Here is an 18,133-nt window from a genome sequence, read left to right on the forward strand (position 1 = left end):
GAGAGTTTGTGTTAATTTGGGGGTGGGGGGGTCTGGGGATTAGCTTCTACTGTTTTGTGCACTTTATTTGATGAAGGCTTTAGTCAGATTTGTATTGCTTTCTTTAGGATTATTTTTTCTCCTCTTGGAGAAGAAACAGCTAAGACTATTCTTCTGGCTGTGAAAATAAAATAATTGTATTGTGGTTCTTGACTTTTAAGCAAGACCCCAGTCCCTTCCCCATGTTGTTCTCTGGAGCCTTTCAATTTGCAAAGGACTCCACAGTTTCCTTTTCGGGGGACGGGGCTAGGCTGAGGGGTGTGTAAAATGTTGGGGTGGGTGGGTGGAGAGAGACTAGTGCTGGGGGCTGGGGGGGGCGGGTAAAGGAAGAGACCGGAAGGGAGGAGGGAGCCTGCTGGTGGGGAGGGAGGGAAGGGAGGAGGAGGTGGAGGAGGAGGAGGAGGAGGAGGAGGAGGAGGAGGAGGAGGGAGGGAGGGGGTTGGGGAGAGCCTGCTACAGTTCTTTGTTTGACTCCGGGACTCAGGGACGGGGAGGAGGAGGGAGGGAGGCAGAGGCTGCAAGCGCCGGGGCAGGCCCAGGAGGCAGAGGAGGGACCGTCTCCCCCGCCCCCCCAGCCCCCACTCCCCCCCTGCTGCTCCCCCCTCCCTACCCGGACTCCGGGGGCACCGCCGGGGGACACACACCCAGCAGGTAACCCGGGCCTGGCTCGCCCTCTCCTCTCGGATTTTCCTCTACTCCTTCCCGGATGACCCCTTTCCCCGGTTCCGTCTCCTCGTTTTCCCCTGGCCTTGCCTCTTTTCCCCGGCCCTCCTTGTTCCATCTCCCCGACTTGGGCTTGTCGCCCGCTGGCCGCGCCGCGGTCTCGTGCAGCCTGACTCCTTTCCCCTCGCCCAACAGCCTGTGCGCCTCAGGTCTGCCCGGGGCACCTTTTGGGGCTCTGTCTCACTGCTTCTCCGGGCTTTGCTTTCCTTCTGACCTGTCCCCTAGGGCTCTGAGGAAGGAGGGCGTCCCTGTCCTTTTTTTGCTCCCCCAGTTCCCCGCCCCCCAACTCTGGCCCCCTTTCTCCTTCTAGCAGTCTCTAGGGGTGGGGAGAGGACCGGAATTTGGGGGGCCTTTGGGGGAGGGGCAAAGGGCTGTGTGTCGCTTGGGAAAGGGGCTGTGTGTGCTGGGTGGGGGTGTGGGGGCGGTTGGCAACTGGGCTTCCTCTGTTGTCCCTTTAAATGGCCCTCACATTTCTGGGGACTCATGGGGAGGGGGTAGCGAGCCTCCTGCCTGGCCGGCAGGGCCCTGGGTTAGTCCACACAATCAGGGGTGGTAATGATTTAAAGGGACAGTCTTGGTGTGGCCACTGCCACCCTGCGCCACTGGGAAGGGGAGCCGGGGAGCCAGCAGGCCATGTCTGGAGAGGCTTGGCTGAAGAAGGGCATTTGAGGCTGAGTCTGTTGTGGGGCTTGCCAGGTCTGGACTGCTGCTGCTGGGAAAGTGCAAGGAGGGGTGACAGCTTGCCTCTGGGGGGCATTCAGCCAGGGCTTTCTCCAAGACCCACTTTTGAGTTCATGGACTCCTTGGCCAAGAATTATTGAGTCCAAACTACAGAGCCTGTCAGCCACCAGGTTGGGGCCAACGGCAGGTATGCAGGTCAGCAGCCCGGCTTGGGCACATTGGAGCTGGTCCTTCAGCTTCCCCTTTTGTTGTTTGGCTCTGTGCACAAGAAAGCCCCAGCCCCTCCCCCAGCTCCCTCTCCCCGTCCACATGCCCCCCCCAAACACACCCACCCCAGCTGTTGGACAGATGAATTACAGCCTCAGGCTTCGGGCCAGGGCTGGTGAGGGATTAAAGCTCTGGGGCTGGCCCTTTAAATGGCTGTTGGCCCCTCCCCCACTCCGGGGTCCAGAGACCCCATACACCCACCATTGACCCCCTTGGCTACCCCTCACTTCTCCTTTTAGTTTGTCCTAAGGCCTGGCACTCCTCTCTCTCTAGGCTAGAGCCTCCCCAGCGTCCCCTTCCTCTCCAACATAACCACATACACAAATGGTACAGACCTCTCTGTCTGTCTGTCTTTCTCTCTTTCCCCCTCTCTCTCCCTGGTCCCACATTCTGAGTGTGTCCCTGTCCTGGAGGGTTCCAGCCTCAAGCTCCCTTCTCCAGCAGAAGCAGTTTGCCATCCTGGCCTCCCTAGACTGCAGCTGACCACTACCCTGGCCCAGTGAGGGGCCTTGCTTGGGTCAGAAATAGCACCTCCCTGGGGGCAGTGTCATCAGCAGCCCAGGCAGCTTGCAGCACATTGCATCATGGAGGCTGGGGGCTGGAGGCCTGAGTCTCTGGAGCAGAGGAAGTATGGGGGCTGGAAGGCCAGGGAATGGAGAGACTGAGAGCCCAAGTATCTTGGGGAACCCAAGAATCTGGGTCCTTAAGGGCAGAGCTGTGGCTAAGGGAGCAGAAAACATACATCCCTGAGGAGTGAGTTGGAGGTAAAGGCAGACTTGGGTCTGACCCCTGAATGGACACCTGATTCTTGGCCTTAGACATACTAAAAGACGTAGCTTGTTAGGAGAGAAGGGAGTGGGCCTCTATTACCTTCTTGGGCCACACAGAGGAAGGAGGTGATGGGGAAACAGGATATGGCCTTGAGGGGTGAGATGGAAGGGAGGCTTGCAGCTGAGGCCACTTCCAGACCCAGGACCAGAGTCACAGTCCCTGCTGAGGTGGAAGGCTTCTGCCTGCTGGGCCTGTTCATCTAGTCTGGCCACCTGTGCTGCTCAGGAGACCTGCCTGCACGGGCCTGGGGGAAGAGGAGGGTGCAGAGTCCAGAGGGTGGGGTTGACTGGTGTCTTGATAAGGTTAGGGAAGCCGGAGAGCTGAAGGAAGGGGATATGCTTGCCTGGGGCCAGGATTGAAGCTGACTTGGGTGCAGATGTCAGGGGTAGCTGGGCCTACTCGGGGGCTCAGCAGGAGGGTCATCAGAAGAGAGATTGTCGGTTGGGTGACCCTGTGGACTTACACAGGTGCTATAGTATGCTTCCCTTAACCCAGGTCCAGGCTACTTCCTAAAGGGGGAGGCTGGAGGACCACTTTGGGTATGGTATTTTCTGGTTGCCATGGAAACAGATTCTCCCATCCCATCTGATCACTGGAGCCAGGTTTCTCCTCAATAAGGGGACAGATAGCACAGGGAAATTATCCAGATTGGGAGAACCCACCTCTAACTGGCTTTTTTTTTTTAGGTTCCCCCAGGCACCATGCCAGCCCCGTAGTACCACCCACCTCACCCACTATGGTCTGCTGCACCTCACTGTTGGGGCACTGATTCCAATGAGAAAGGGCACACCAAACTCCATTTGGTAAGTCCTACCCCTGAGCACTACACTCCACCTTACTCCAATAGTCCAATCTGCACCACATGCTTGAAGAAGAATGGTATGATCTGGATCATGCCCACTCCTCATAATGATCCAGTCCAACTCTCAGCATCCCCCACCATGGTGCTTGAGTGGTTCAGTCTTCCTAGTTTATGGAACTCCCCTCTGTTGCCTATGAGTGGTTGGTTCAGCCCTATACTTCACCAGCCTCTCCACTGCCACCAAAAAATCTTCTCCCCTTCGTGCTACAACTCAGTTGCTTATTGAAGTGCATTAAGCTAGGGTGTGCAAGCTGGAAAGCAGAGGTGAGATGCACTGAAAGGATTTTTCTTGGGAGGAGGAGGGCAGGGTTTTGCTCCTGTAAGAGTTGTGGATTTGGAGAGATACTGGAGACCACTGCTACAACAACCTGCTCTTACTGTGGCAGTCTTGCATCTCACCTTTCCTTCCGCATCCCCTTCTGTTCTGTTCTCTGAGAGTTTGCCCCCCCCACCCCAAGTTTTACTCCTCTGCTGTGTACCTTTCTCCTGCCAGTTCTCAGCCTGAGGCCCTGATCCATTCCCTGTTCCTCTGTAGGAGAAAAGATAGTACCTAAGGCAGGGACTTAATTTCTCTGAGTGTGCTTTGCTCTTCTCCATTACTCACTGAATTTTTGAGTGGGACTGTTTTTTTCCCCTAAGTATCTCTGTCAAGATGGTTTGCACATTGGGGTGCCTCAGTGGAATTGTGTTGAATGAATGTGTTAACTGAATGAGCATTATGGCCAAGAAATCGATGGCACCTGAGATCTGTTGCACAGCCTCCTCCCCACACCTTCTCTAGAGGACATGAGGCATTTGGGATGGTAAACTGGGGTAGAGCTGAGGGGAAGGCTGACCTAGGAAGTGGCCTGTGAGGATAAAACGGAGGGAGAATAGGACAGAGGCATTATAGAAGGATGGTAAAAGATGAGGCTCTTGAAAGAAGCCCAGCTCCTTCACTCTCTTTCAGAATGACCTTGACCAAGTTACCTAACCTTCCTGAGCCTCAATTTCCTCATCTGTAAAATGGGGTAATAAAAGTAACTCCTACATCAGATTTTGGGGAAGAGGTTTTAAAATGTATAGAAAATGATTAATGCAGTGCCTCGCATGTAATAAGTATTCAGTAAATGCTAGCAATTATTATCATAATGGGAGTCTAAGCAAGAATGTTGAGGAATAGGACAGAACTTGATTGAAGGCAGACAGACACCCAAATACTTGTCAAACAGAGGATCACTGATTCATCAAGACATTAGGATTCCGGGGAGTAAGGGGAAGAGTCAGCAGGGTCAGTCTGCTCCAGTGTTTCCCTGTTCCGGAACATGAAGGCAAACAGAAGGGTATGTGCAGAGACACACGTGATCACGAAAGTGATGCAGACGCAGACCCAGACAAAAGACCGAGCCAGGAGCCAGGCAGACAGACAGACAGAGACAGCCGCGCAGAGTCAAGTAGACAGGCATAATGACAGGAACGCGTTAGACACAGGCACTGAAGACAAGATGAACAGATATGCAGGTGCACACGGAGACACACACCGGGACCCACACAGAGCCGACCTTATTAGACAGACTGGCGAACACAGCGGTCCAGTCAGAGGCAGACACAAGGTTCGCAGTGACACACAGCGGGCCGGGGCCCGCGCTGTCACTCTCGATGGGGGGCGGGGAGGGGCCAGCAGCGGGGGAAGGCTGGGGAAGGGAATCCCGAGCGGGCGGCCTGCCCGGGTGGCTGAGTCACAGCGGAGCCCTAGCTGGCGGCCCTCTCCTCCCCCAGGTAAGAAGCGAGCCTGTAACCCCTCGCTTCCACCGGGCAGAATGAGGCCTGGCAGGGAGCTGAGTGCGGCGGGGTTCCCGGACGGGCACCACCTCCGCGCGCTTGCGGCGTGTCTGCTGACTGACTGCTCGGTAAAACCCTATTTGCGGGGTCTTGTCTTTGGCCAGCGTGTGAGTCTGCATGCGCCCGTCTGGCCCCTTACTCCGTGTCCCGCGCGCGGCTGGAGCGGTGCGTGGAGGGGCTTCTCGGGCTTCAAGCCGGGAGAGAGTTAAGTGGGTGTGATTGATGGAGTGGATTTCTCTAGGGGCTCAAGGTAGGGAGGGAGGGGGCCGGTTAAAGTCCGCGAGTCCGGAGCCCGGATGGAGGGGGCGGAGCTGGGTTTAGCCGGGAGTGCCCGGATGGAGAGGGTGTGGCTTCGGCTGGAGCCGCATTAACCCTTAATGAGCTGTTGACTCCTGGGACTGTGGGTCCTGCGGGAGAGGCTGGAATGTCAGTCCCAAAAGTACACTGTACTCCCAGCCTGGCTTTGGCCGTGTGCGTCTACCTCTCATCTGTCGTCGAGGAGTCAGGGTGTCTGTCTTTGTGCCTGTTTGTGGTTGTCCCCTCCCCTTGGTTAGTACATACTCTGGGATTCGGGGAGGGCTGGTCCTGCCCCAAAGCGAGAGTGGAGGTGAGAGTGGACCGCGAGCCGGCGGCCGGCGCCTGGGGAACAGGTGTGAGTGCAGCGTCTGGGCTGCCGGGCGCAGGGAGGGGCCATCATGGGGAAGACGAGAGGGGAAATTCCGCGGGACCAGTGGTGAGCGGTGTGTGGGCTGAGTTGTGTCTGCCAATGACTGTGTGTCTGTGTTTTCAGGGAGGCGGGGGCTGAGTCAGTGGGAATAAGGGAAGGTTTTCAGGGTGACTCACGGTCCCCCACCTCAAGCCTGAATCAGACCCCGAGGGAGGGCTTTGTACGGGAGGCGGATGGGGAGTCAGGCGCCTGGGTCCCGGGTGGGGACAAGGATCCACGATGGTTGGCAAGAGTGTGTGTTTAGTATACAGGAAGTTTTTGTCCTTAAGTGAGGGCTGTTGTATTTTGAGTTCCGGCGGGCGGGGTGGGGGTAAAGGTGGGAAGGGGCTGGAGGGACTGGACTCGCAGATTTAGGGAAAGCTGAGTCAGTTCCCCGTGGGAAAGGGGAAGTGGTAAAGGGGAAGTGTCATCATCACAGAAGGGGAAGCTGCATTTCCTGGTAACTGGCAGCGCCCTGGGCACCACTTCCCAAGCGGGGATCTGTGCCTCTGATATTTGGACCCCCGGGTCCCCGTTTTCCCATGGCTGGGCCATGGGTCCCTGGACTTGGGGTTGGGGAGAGCAGCCTGCTAGGGCTATACTTGACCACAGTGAAGCGCAGTACTTGTCCCAGAGCTTGGTAACTGACCGAAAGGCTGTACGTTGAGGAGAGTGAGTTCTGGCAGAAACTCCGCGGGAACTGCGGAAAGGGTCTGTGTAGAGCCCAAGCGCCCTCCTGGGCTCGGCGGGGAGTGGCACGCTAGGACCTGTAGGGTCCAAGCGCTTGCATGCAAACAGACGACCTTGCCTTGTGGAGGGAGGACTGTTTTGACCAGAAACCCGCTTGCTCTTGTGGGCTGGGTGGAAATTTCCCCACAGCGCAGACTTTTCTCAGCGAAGGCGAACTTTCCAGCCGCCCCCAGCCCCTCGTTGCTAGTTCTCCCCCGGCTTCCTGCCCCGCGCGAGCTCCAGCTGGAGCGCTGGCCCCGCCCCCGCCGCTTTGTACTCAACACTCGCCTCTCTCAGCTCTTTGTACTCTAGACTCTCAATGGACCGATCCCAGGAACAGATCCGGCTCCCCACCTGAGGGAACGCCGGGTAGGAGAGGAAGAGGCTCGGGGACCGAGATCCTGGGGTCTGAGAGGCGAGAACTGGGGCTAACGGGAAGGTGTCCAAGAAAGGGGAGCATTGCGCTCTTTGTGGATCGAGCCATCACCGACGGGAAGGAATGGCGGGGGGGGGGGGGGGTGGTGTTAAGGAGGAAGTGAAACTGGTTCTGGGTTCTTTAAGGGAGTGGGTGGTGAGAGTGGGGCAAGGGTGATGTCACCGCCCGTCGGGCCTCCCTCCTCCCTCCCAAAGGACCCCCCCACACACACACTCCCGTACACTTACACACGCCGCTTCCGCTGCGCAAGTAGCCACGTCACGGGCAACCCCCGAAATCCCCCCTCCCTTGGGGGGCGGGGGCCACGTGGGCCGTGGGGAACCGCGTGGCCCCGGCGGGGAAGGGCATAGAGGATACCGGAGCCACGCGAGAGGGGCCACTGAGGACCCTCGTGCGCGACTTCTCAGAAGTTGGGGTTTGGTTTTTGGGGGTTGGTTGGTATTGAAGACAGCCAGGAGAAGTGGAGAATCTGAAGGTACTGGTTATGAGGCTGGGACCTTGACCGTGATTTGAGATGGGGTCAGGCGTGGGGAATGGAGCGCTCAGATCGCGGCGCGGGCGGGTTTGAGTGCCGTAGAAGTCGCCGTGACTGGCCAGGCAGTTACAGGGGGCACTTGGAGTGGGGAGGTCAGGCACTGGGCGAGGTGAAGTGAGGAAGGAGAGCAATGCCTTTGTCTGCGTTGTGCATGTCTACCGTCCGTCGGTCTTAACGGCGGCGGGGGGGTGGTGGCGGGGGGGGAGCGCATCCCGGGCGGACTACCGGGGAGCGCTGGCGGCTCTGGGTGCGTGGGACTTGTGGGGAGCGCTATCCCCCTAGTCGGCCCGGGCATGCTACTTGCCGCCTTTAGCCACGGGGTTCAGTCCCCGCTGAACTTGAGTGTCAGGTCGGAGGTGGAGACCCTAGGTAGGAGCCGCCGGGTCACGTCGGGGTCACCTGGGGCCGAGCTTGTCTGTCCGGCTCCGCCGCCCCTCCTCCCCCCACCCGCAGCTGCTCTGCTAACCTCGCTCCTATTGGTCCCCGGCAGGCTGTTACTGAGGCGGAGACGCGGGTGATGATTGGTTTTCCGGGCAGAGAGGAAGTCCTGTGATTGGCCTGATTCCTGGAGCTCGCTGACGCTGTGAGAGGACGCTCCCACGGAGGCCGGGTAAGCCTCTGCGGCGCTGCCTGTTGGCTCCCGACTGATGGTCCCGCTCCCTGCTACTCGTTCTGGTTCCTAGCCGCTCTCCACGACCTTTAGGGGCTCCTTAGGCCCGGTGGGCCTACCCTCAGGGAAAGCCAAGGCCTGGCTCCCTGCGCAGGTGACAGATCTGTGGGTGCTGCAGCCAGGCCAGCCCAGCCCCTGAACCCCGACTGTTCTGGCCACCTCACCTCACCCCTTTGCCTCCTCCTCTCTGTAGAATTGGCTGTGAAAGGCCCTGGGCCGCCCTTGGGGGCAGTGGGCTCTTCTGTCAGAGCGGCTGGAGTTGGGACCATCGCCCCAGAGAGCTGGGGCAGGGGGCCGTGCCCGATCTCCAGGGCTCCTGGGGCCACTGCTGACCTGGTAAGGGAAAGACTAGGGCTGGGTTGGCTGTGTGTATACAGGCAGCTCAGGCTATGCCCCTAGTAAGACCATAATCTCTTTCCTGACTCAGGCTGGATGCATCGGGCAGTGGACCCTCCAGGGGCCCGCGCTGCACGGGAAGCCTTTGCCCTTGGGGGCTTGAGCTGTGCTGGGGCCTGGAGCTCCTGCCCGCCCCATCCCCCTCCTCGTAGCGCATGGCTGCCTGGAGGCAGGTGAGAACTTGGGCCATCTTTCTGTCTCCAGGAATTTGTCTTCCCATCTCCTGTGCCTCTCTTTCATTCTCTGGGTTTCTGCCATTCTGTGGGCCTCAGTGTAGTCCTCAGTTGCTTTCTCTTATTCCCCCAGTCCTCTCCTTCCTAGGTAGGGACAAGACTGCTCCATCTTGATGTACATTAACAGACCGCTTTCTCTCTCCAGGTGCTCTGCCAGCATCGGACAGCCCCCGCTCTCTACTCCCTTACCCCCTTCACATGGCAGTAGCTCTGGGCCCCCCAACAAACCATATTATGTTCCAGGGTGAGTGAGGATTCAAAGGTGTTGGGAATGGTAAGTAAAGCTGGGCTTTAAAAGAGTTCCCCCAACCCTGACCAATTCCCCTCTCCCACCCCTTCTACTCTGTAGGACACCCACCCCAAGACCCCTCCATGGAAAGCTGGAATCCCTGCATGGCTGTGTGCAGGCATTACTCCGGGAACCAGCCCAGCCAGGGCTGTGGGAGCAGCTTGGGCAGCTGTACGAATCAGAGCATGACAGTGAGGAGGCCATACGTTGCTACCACAGCGCCCTTCGATATGGCGGAAGCTTGGCTGAGCTGGGACCCCACATCGGCCGACTACAGCAGGTGGGATAAGGCAGGTCATAAGAGGCAGTGACTGTGCCTTCTGACTCAGTGCCTTCATCTTATGTATGCTTCTGTCCTGTCTCCTGTACTCTTCCCCCACCTCCCCAGGCCCAGCTCTGGAACTTTCATGCTGGCTCCTGCCAGCACCGAGCCAAGGTCCTGCCCCCTCTGGAGCAAGTATGGAACTTGCTGCACCTTGAGGTAAGACTGGGACTGGGTGGGATAGGGAGGAGGACTAGGCCAGGTATGCTTGTCTGAGGTGACTCTCTCCTCTCTTTTTGTCTTCAGCACAAGCGGAACTATGGGGCTAAGCGGGGGGGTCCCCCAGTGAAGCGAGCCGCTGAACCCCCAGTAGTGCAGCCTGTGCCTCCTGCAGTACTCTCAGGGCCCTCAGGGGAGGAGGGCCTTAGCCCTGGAGGCAAGCGCAGGAGAGGCTGCAACTCTGAGCAGGTATGGTTAGTTGAATGTGGGCAGATAGGTAGTGAATGAGTGGGAGGACTGGAGCAAGGAATGGGATTCTCACACTCCCTTTTCTTCTAGACTGGCTTTCCCCCAGGGCTGCCGCTGCCACCACCACCATTACCACCACCACCACCCCCACCACCACCACCCCCACCACCACCACCCCTGCCTGGCCTAGCCACCAGCCCTCCATTTCAGCTGACCAAGCCAGGGCTGTGGAGTACTTTGCATGGAGATGCCTGGGGGCCCGAGCGCAAGGGTTCAACACCCCCAGAGCGCCAGGTGAATAGCTGTCTGTTGATCCTTATCTCTTACCTGCAAGTCCCTGTGTCCTCCATTCCTCACTCAGTGTCCTCACTTGTCTCCCGTAGGAGCAGCGGCACTCGCTGCCTCACCCATATCCATACCCAGCTCCAGCCTACACTGCGCAACCCCCTGGCCACCGGCTGGTCCCAGCTACACCCCCAGGCCCAGGCCCCCGTCCCCCAGGAGCAGAGAGCCATGGCTGCCCGCCTGCCACCCGTCCCCCCGGAAGTGACCTTAGAGAGAGCAGAGTTCAGAGGTCGCGGATGGACTCCAGCGTTTCACCAGCAGCAACCACCGCCTGCGTGCCTTACGCCCCTTCCCGGCCCCCTGGCCTCCCCGGCCCCACCACCAGCAGCATTAGCAGCAGCAGCAGCAACAATGGTCTCCGGGGCATGGAGCCGAGCCCAGGCATTGTGAGTGATGACCGCAGGTGGAAGATGGAGTGGGGCAATCAGTGGGAGCTTGTCTGAGGTGACTCTAGCAGACCTCTGACCAGCCTCATCCTTCACTTGCAGCCTGGTGCTGACCATTACCAAACTCCGGCGCTGGAGATCGCCTCTCACCAAGGCCGCCTGGGGCCCTCCACACATAGTGGTCGGAAACCTTTCCTGGCAGCTCCTGCTGCCACTCCCCACTTGTCCCTGCCACCTGGCCCCCCCTCACCTCCTCCACCCCCCTGTCCCCGCCTCATACGCCCCCCACATCCCCCTGCCTGGCTGAAGGGCCCCTCCTGCCGGTCAGCCCGTGAGGATGGAGAGATCTTAGAGGATCTTTTCTTCGGGGCTGAAGGACGCCCTCGCCCTCCTCCACCACCCTTCCCACACCGTGAGGGCTTCTTGGGGCCTCTGGCCCCCCGTTTTTCTGTGGGCACTCAGGATTCGCACATCCCTCCTACTCCCCCAACCACCACCAGCAGCAGCAACAATGGCAGCCACAGTAACAGCCCTACTGGGCCTGTGTCCTTCCCCCCATCTCCCTATTTGGCCAGAAGTATGGACCCTCTCTCCCGACCCCCGAGCCCAACACTGAGCCCCCAGGATCCACCTCTTGCACCCCTAACTCTTACCCTGCCTCCAGCCCCTCCCTCCTCCTGCCACCAAAATACCTCAGGAAGCTTCAGGCGCCCGGAGAGCCCTCGGCCCAGGATCTCCTTCCCAAAGACCCCCGAGGTGGGGCCAGGGCCATCCCCAGGCCCCCTGAATAAAGCCCCCCAGCCCGTGCCGCCGACGGTTGGGGAACTGCCTGCCCGAGGTGCGCGACTCTTTGATTTCCCCTCTACCCCACTGGAGGACCAGTTTGAGGAGCCTGCTGAATTCAAGATCCTGCCTGATGGGCTGGCCAACATCATGAAGATGCTGGATGAATCCATTCGAAAGGAGGAGGAACAGCAACAACAAGAGGCAGGCGTAGCCCCACCACCACCCCTGAAGGAGCCCTTTGCATCTCTACAGTCTCCATTCTCCACTGACACAGCCCCAACCACCACTGCCGCTGCCGCCACCATCACCACCACCACCACCACCACCACCACCACCACCACCGCTGCCACCACCCAGGAACAGGAGAAGAAGCCACCACCAGCTCTGCCACCACCGCCGCCACTAGCCAAGTTCCCTCCACCCCCCCAGCCACCACCCCCCCCACTACCCCCAGCAGCCAGCCCAGCCAGCCTGCTCAAATCCTTGGCGTCTGTGCTGGAGGGACAAAAGTACTGTTACCGGGGGACTGGAGCAGCTGTTTCTACCCGTTCTGGGCCCTTGCCCACCACTCAGTATTCCCCAAGTCCCCCATCAGGTGCTACTGCCCCGCCACCCACCTCAGTGGCCCCTAGCGCCCAGGGCTCCCCACAGCCTTCTGCTTCCTCGTCATCTCAGTTCTCTACCTCAGGTGGGCCCTGGGTCCGGGAGCACAGGGCAGGTGAAGAGCCAGCCCTGAGCCCTATGACCCCCGCCCCGCCGCCCCCACCCCTGCCTCTGCCCCCTGCTCGCTCTGAGTCTGAGGTGCTAGAAGAGATCAGTCGGGCTTGTGAGACCCTTGTGGAGCGGGTAGGCTGGAGTGCTACAGACCCAGCAGGCCCAGTGGACAGGGCAGACCCTGTGGACAGGGCAGACTCTGTGGACACGGCAGACCCAGTGGACAGTGGGACTGAGCGACTGATGCCTCCTGCCCAAGCTAAGGAGAGTGGTGGGGTGGTGGCAGTAACAGGACCAGGCAGCAGCAAGCGGCGGCAGAAGGAGCACCAGAAGGAGCATCGGCGGCACAGGCGGGCCTGTAAGGACATTGTGGGTCGGCGGCCCCGTGAGGGCAGGGCAAAGGCCAAGGCCAAGGTCCCCAAAGAAAAGAGCCGTCGGGTGCTAGGGAACCTGGACCTGCAGAGTGAGGAGATCCAGGGTCGTGAGAAGGCCCGGCCTGATACTGGTGGGGCCTCTAAGGCTAAGCCACCCACAGCTCCGGCCCCTCCACCAGCTCCTGCACCATCTGCCCAGCCTACACCTGCATCAGCCCCTGTCCCTGGGAAGAAGTCTCGTGAGGAAGCTCCAGGGCCACCAGGTGTCAGTCGGGCTGATATGCTCAAGCTGCGATCACTTAGTGAAGGGCCCCCCAAGGAGCTGAAGATACGGCTTATCAAGGTAGAGAGTGGTGACAAGGAGACATTTATCGCCTCTGAGGTGGAAGAGCGGAGGCTGCGCATGGCGGACCTCACCATCAGCCACTGTGCTGCTGATGTCGTGCGTGCCAGCAAGTGAGTTAGGGGCTGTCACCCATGAGGCTGCTGTCCTGGCTCGGCCCTGCGGAAGGCTTCCTTCCCCCATCACCCTATTTCTGTCCTCATTTCGTTGTTCTCCCACAGGAATGCCAAGGTGAAAGGGAAGTTTAGAGAGTCCTACCTTTCCCCTGCCCAGTCTGTGAAACCGAAGATCAACACTGAGGAGAAGCTGCCCCGGGAAAAACTCAACCCACCCACACCCAGCATCTATGTATGTGTGCCCTGCCAGAGGGTTCAAAGATAGTGTTGGGGGCTGTCGGGGTGCTCTGATCCTGGGACAGGGCTCTGATCTAGCCCTGTCTTCTGTCGTCCTTCAGCTGGAGAGCAAACGGGATGCCTTTTCACCAGTGCTGCTGCAGTTCTGTACAGACCCTCGAAATCCCATTACCGTGATCCGGGGCCTGGCAGGTTCCCTTCGGCTCAGTGAGTGTGGGGCAGAAAGGTGGGGGAGGGCTGCAAGGATTGGGGGCTTTGGATTCTCTGAGAGCACCCACACTTGAAGACCTAGGACAGTGGCTCAGTCATAGGTAGGCCATATCTGAAGGGTGTGCTGAGTGATGGGTCAGCTGGCCTCCGGCTTTTCTTCCACCTGTCTCTCCAACAGTAGGCAAGTGGGGAGGGGATGTATCTTAGGGCCTGGTTAGAGTCACTTTTGGTTTTCGTGATTAAGGATGAGCAAAATACAGATTGTAGAGTACCCCTGAAGACCCATGATTTGAGGCTTCTCTTTTTCAGCCTTTATTGTGCAAAATTTCAAACACATAAAAGTAGAGGGAACCATATAGAAATATAAAAATCAATTTTATTTCCTCTATACCCATATATTTTTCCTTCCACTGAGTTACTTAAAGCACATTCTAGGCTTTCTCTTGACTAAGTCTTTCATTGCCTCCAATGTTAACTTAAAGAATGTGCCATTCATTAAGCACTTATATGCCAAGTGCTGTGCACATCTAGTCTCATGCACACCTGAGGACTCTGGTGGAGGGGCTGAAGCAGAGCAGCAGTGGGAGAAAGGGGGTTGATGATGGATGGCCAACTTTCCCAGCTTCCTGTGGGGCTGGGGTTCTTGCCTATTCCCTGGATTACCTCTGTAAAGCCTATGTCCAGCCTTTGAGAGGCTTGGGGAGTAAGAAGGGAGAGAATGAGTTGGGTCCTCAATCCCTGCCCTCTGCCCCGACTCCCTGCTCGGCCTTCCGTTGCAGACTTGGGCCTCTTCTCCACCAAGACCCTGGTGGAGGCAAGTGGCGAGCACACCGTGGAGGTGCGCACCCAGGTGCAGCAGCCCTCAGATGAGAACTGGGATCTGACGGGCACTCGACAGATCTGGCCCTGTGAAAGTTCCCGTTCCCACACCACCATCGCCAAGTATGCGCAGTACCAGGCCTCATCCTTCCAGGAGTCCCTGCAGGTGAGAGGCAGGCATAGGGAGGCAGGGATGCAGATCAGGGGACTTGAAGTGGGGCTGCCTCGGGAGGGCTCCTGGAAGGTGGCTGACTCAGCCTGTGGCCAAGCAGGAGGAGAAGGAGAGTGAGGATGAGGAGTCCGAGGAGCCAGACAGCACCACAGGAACCCCTCCTAGGTACTGTACAATGTGCCCCTCCCTTTCATGACTTCTTCCCTTCCTTGTGCTTCTCCACCAATGTGTGCTCTTCGCCCCCGCAGCAGTGCACCAGATCCGAAGAACCATCACATTATCAAATTTGGCACCAACATCGACCTATCTGATGCTAAGCGGTCAGTGGGGCTGAGGCCAGCAAAGCTGGGGCAGGAGTGCTGATGGGTCTACAGAGCTGGAATAGTCTCTCACTTTTATTGACCCCCTCGCCGCCGCAGGTGGAAGCCACAACTGCAGGAGCTGCTGAAGCTGCCGGCCTTCATGCGGGTAACATCCACTGGCAACATGCTGAGCCACGTGGGCCACACAATCCTGGGCATGAACACCGTACAGCTGTACATGAAGGTTCCCGGCAGCCGAACACCAGGTGCGGAAGGGCGCTGGGGTCCCTGCTGCTCTGTCAGCGAATGGGGGCCAAAAGGTGGCCTTGGGACGGAGCTCAGGCTCCGCTAGGCCAGCCATGGAGTTCTCTATCGCCCCCTGCAGGCCACCAAGAGAACAACAACTTCTGCTCTGTCAACATCAACATCGGCCCTGGAGACTGCGAGTGGTTCGCGGTGCATGAGCACTACTGGGAGACTATTAGCGCTTTCTGCGACAAGTGCGCGCCCTCCTACACACTAGGTCTACCCCCCATGCCCTGTCTCTGGGTCCCCAAGTTTCCACCTAACCCTGTGGTCATCCTGCAGGCATGGTGTGGACTACCTGACAGGTTCCTGGTGGCCAATCCTAGATGACCTCTATGCTTCCAATATCCCTGTGTATCGCTTCGTGCAGCGCCCTGGAGACCTCGTGTGGATTAACGCTGGGACCGTGCACTGGGTGCAGGCTACCGGCTGGTGCAACAACATCGCCTGGAATGTTGGGCCCCTCACCGGTGAGAGGGTGGAGAGCCACTCAGTGGTAGGGGGGCTTGGAGGGCAGCCAGCTGTAAGGGAAGGGGCTGGGGTCCAAGTAGCTAGGGGTTGTTTGGAAATCCTGTGGTGACCTCTTCTGGCCCGCAGCCTATCAGTACCAGCTGGCCCTGGAGCGATATGAGTGGAACGAGGTGAAGAATGTCAAATCCATCGTGCCCATGATTCATGTGTCCTGGAACGTGGCTCGCACTGTCAAAATCAGCGATCCCGACTTGTTCAAGATGATCAAGTGAGGGTCCTATTTGAGGGAGCCCATCTCCACCAGACCTGGTCCCGCTCTTGTTCTGCCTTTGGAATGCAACTCCATTCTCCATCTTCCTCTCCACCCTTTCTTTACCCATGCACCCTGCAGTGTTCCAGTGCTGGGGCAGGTGACAAGGTTCCTACTCCCAGTTTTATTTGACAGTGGCCCTAATAAAAACCCAAATGAAATTTCAACGGGGGCCAGTAGATGAGGGCTCCTGCCCCGCCCTGCTGGCAGCCCTACCTCACCACAACCCTTACCCTCCCCCGGCTCCCACCCCCAGGTTCTGCCTTCTGCAGTCCATGAAGCACTGCCAGGTGCAACGGGAGAGCCTGGTGCGGGCAGGGAAGAAAATCGCCTACCAGGGCCGGGTTAAGGATGAGCCTGCCTACTACTGCAACGAGTGCGACGTGAGTGGGCCCGCTTCCCTCTCCTCCGCCTCTCCTCCGCCTCTCCTTCCTGGGAGGAAGGAGCCCCCAGGGGCGCTTATCCGGTGACTACCACTCCTCCCTGTCCCAGGTGGAGGTGTTCAACATCCTGTTCGTGACAAGTGAGAACGGCAGCCGCAACACTTACCTGGTGCACTGCGAGGCCTGTGCCCGGCGCCGCAGCGCGGGCCTCCAGGGCGTGGTGGTACTGGAGCAGTACCGCACAGAGGAGCTGGCGCAGGCCTACGACGCCTTCACGCTGGTGAGGCCCGGGCGCTGAGCGGCAGGGCGGTCCGGCTGGGGGGGGGGGGCCGCAGAGGGTGGGCTGTGGGGTAGGCCGACTGGCCCCTGCCTCTGAGCCCCTCCGCCCACTTTCTCCCCACAGGCCCCCTCCAGCACATCTCGATGAGGCCGGATGCCCCGCCCGCCTGCCCGCCCGCAGGGCGCCGCGGGGCCACCAGCACACGCCTGGGCTGGACCTAGGTCCCGCCTCTGGCCGGGAAGGGGGTCGGGCACAGCCCTTCCACCCCATTGGCAGCTCCCCTTCACTTAATTTATTAAGAAAAAAAAATTTTTTTTTTAACAAATATGAGGAAAAAAGGAAAAAAAAAAAAAAAAGGGAGACGGGGGAGGGGGCTGGCAGCCCTTCGCCCACCAGCGCCTCCCCTCACCGACTTTGGCCTTTCTAGCAACAGACACAAGGACCAGGCTCCGGCGGCGGCGGGGGTCACATACGGGTTCCCTCACGCCTGCCAGCCGCCTGCCCGGCGCAGATGCTCGCGGCTCGTGTGTGTACATAGATATTACGGCAGCCGAGGTTTTTAATGAGATTCTTTCTATGGGCTTTACCCCTCCCCCAGAACCTCCTTTTTTATTCCCAATGCTAGCTGTGATCCCTGTACATGTCTCTGTTTATTCACTTGGTTATGATTTGTATTTTGGTTTTTTTTTTTGTTTTTAATTTATAACAGTCCCACTCACCTATTTATTCATTTTTGGGAAAACCCGACCTCCTGCACCCCCCAAGCCATCCCGCCCACCCTTCCAAGGGCCGCCCGCCACTGGGCTCTCCCTGCACCCCAGTGTGTGTCCTGGCCCGGCCAGTCCGTCTCAGCCCAGCCCGCCCTCGGCTCCAGCCGGGTTCTCATGGTGCTCAAATCCGCTCCCCTCCCCTACGTCCTGCACTTTCTCGGACCAGACCCCCATCCCCACCCCCCTTGCCTCATTCGACCCCACCCCAACCCTGCCTGAGGGTGAGCAACTCCTGTACTGTAGGGGAAGAAGTGGGAACTGAAATGGTATTTTGTAAAAAAAAGTAATAAAATAAAAAAATTTAAAAGTTTTAAAGAAAGAACTATGAGGAAAAGGAACCCCGTCCTTCCCAGCCCCGGCCAATTTTAAAAACAGACCTTCCCCTCGCGCCCTCCCTTTTCTTTTTAAGCGTGAAACAGCCCAGGGCCAGGGCCTCCCTGGGGCAGGGACACCCCGGGACGAGTTTCTCTGGGGCTTTATTTTCGTGTCAGTTGTTTTTTCTCCTCCATGCTGGGGCTGCGGAGGGGTGGGGGGTTTACAGTCCCGCCCCCTCGCACTGCACTGTCTCTCTGCCCTAGGGGCAGAGGGGTCTTCCCAATCCTACTCCTATTTTCGGTGATTTTTGTGTGAGAATATTAATATTAAAAATAAAACCAGAAAAAAAATCTTGTTTATAGTGTGCTGGTGATAGGGAGAATACTGGGAGGGCTGCAAGCCCGTGATTGATGGGGAGATTGCACAGACCCCTGCCAGGGTGAGCCCCTCCCCTGAGGCGCCTGTGGAATGTCCAGAGCTCTGGTCCGCTCCTCCATGGGGGGGGGGGGGGTGTGCGCCTGCTCCTGGAGCTACATTCCAGGATAA

General features: G+C 58.5%; 1 protein-coding gene across 2 annotated transcripts; it reads left to right on the top strand.

The window, feature by feature from the left end:
• The first annotated feature begins 8,546 nt into the window (after positions 1-8,546).
• On the top strand, positions 8,547-17,547 carry KDM6B (lysine demethylase 6B). 2 transcript variants are annotated; one of them, XM_081161660.1, is made up of 21 exons: positions 8,547-8,636; positions 8,728-8,869; positions 9,075-9,173; positions 9,279-9,498; positions 9,607-9,699; positions 9,787-9,948; positions 10,039-10,242; positions 10,332-10,679; positions 10,782-13,009; positions 13,118-13,244; positions 13,351-13,456; positions 14,239-14,444; positions 14,551-14,615; positions 14,699-14,770; positions 14,870-15,018; positions 15,138-15,252; positions 15,341-15,528; positions 15,656-15,797; positions 16,096-16,222; positions 16,332-16,502; positions 16,626-17,547. In XM_081161660.1, the coding sequence occupies exons 2-21, from the start codon at positions 8,733-8,735 to the stop codon at positions 16,647-16,649; spliced, it is 4,983 nt and encodes a 1,660-aa protein (XP_081017786.1). In that variant the 5' UTR covers positions 8,547-8,636; positions 8,728-8,732; the 3' UTR covers positions 16,650-17,547. The 2 variants fall into 2 exon arrangements, with proteins under 2 accessions (XP_081017786.1, XP_081017787.1); XM_081161661.1 differs by having other exon boundaries at positions 14,702-14,770.
• Positions 17,548-18,133: the final 586 nt, after the last annotated feature.

This window comes from Miniopterus schreibersii (assembly GCF_964146895.1).
Source record: "Miniopterus schreibersii genome assembly, chromosome: 16".
Lineage (NCBI taxonomy): Eukaryota > Metazoa > Chordata > Mammalia > Chiroptera > Miniopteridae > Miniopterus > Miniopterus schreibersii.

What these genes read in the sequence shown, in the direction of transcription:
- KDM6B (XM_081161660.1), top strand. Translation starts at nt 8,733, where the DNA reads ATGCATCGGGCAGTGGACCCTCCAGGGGCCCGCGCTGCACGGGAAGCC. An exon ending in ACATCGGCCGACTACAGCAG is followed by an intron (nt 9,499 to 9,606) that starts GTGGGATAAGGC and finishes CCACCTCCCCAG; the next exon opens with GCCCAGCTCTGGAACTTTCA. An exon ending in CCTACGACGCCTTCACGCTG is followed by an intron (nt 16,503 to 16,625) that starts GTGAGGCCCGGG and finishes TTCTCCCCACAG; the next exon opens with GCCCCCTCCAGCACATCTCG.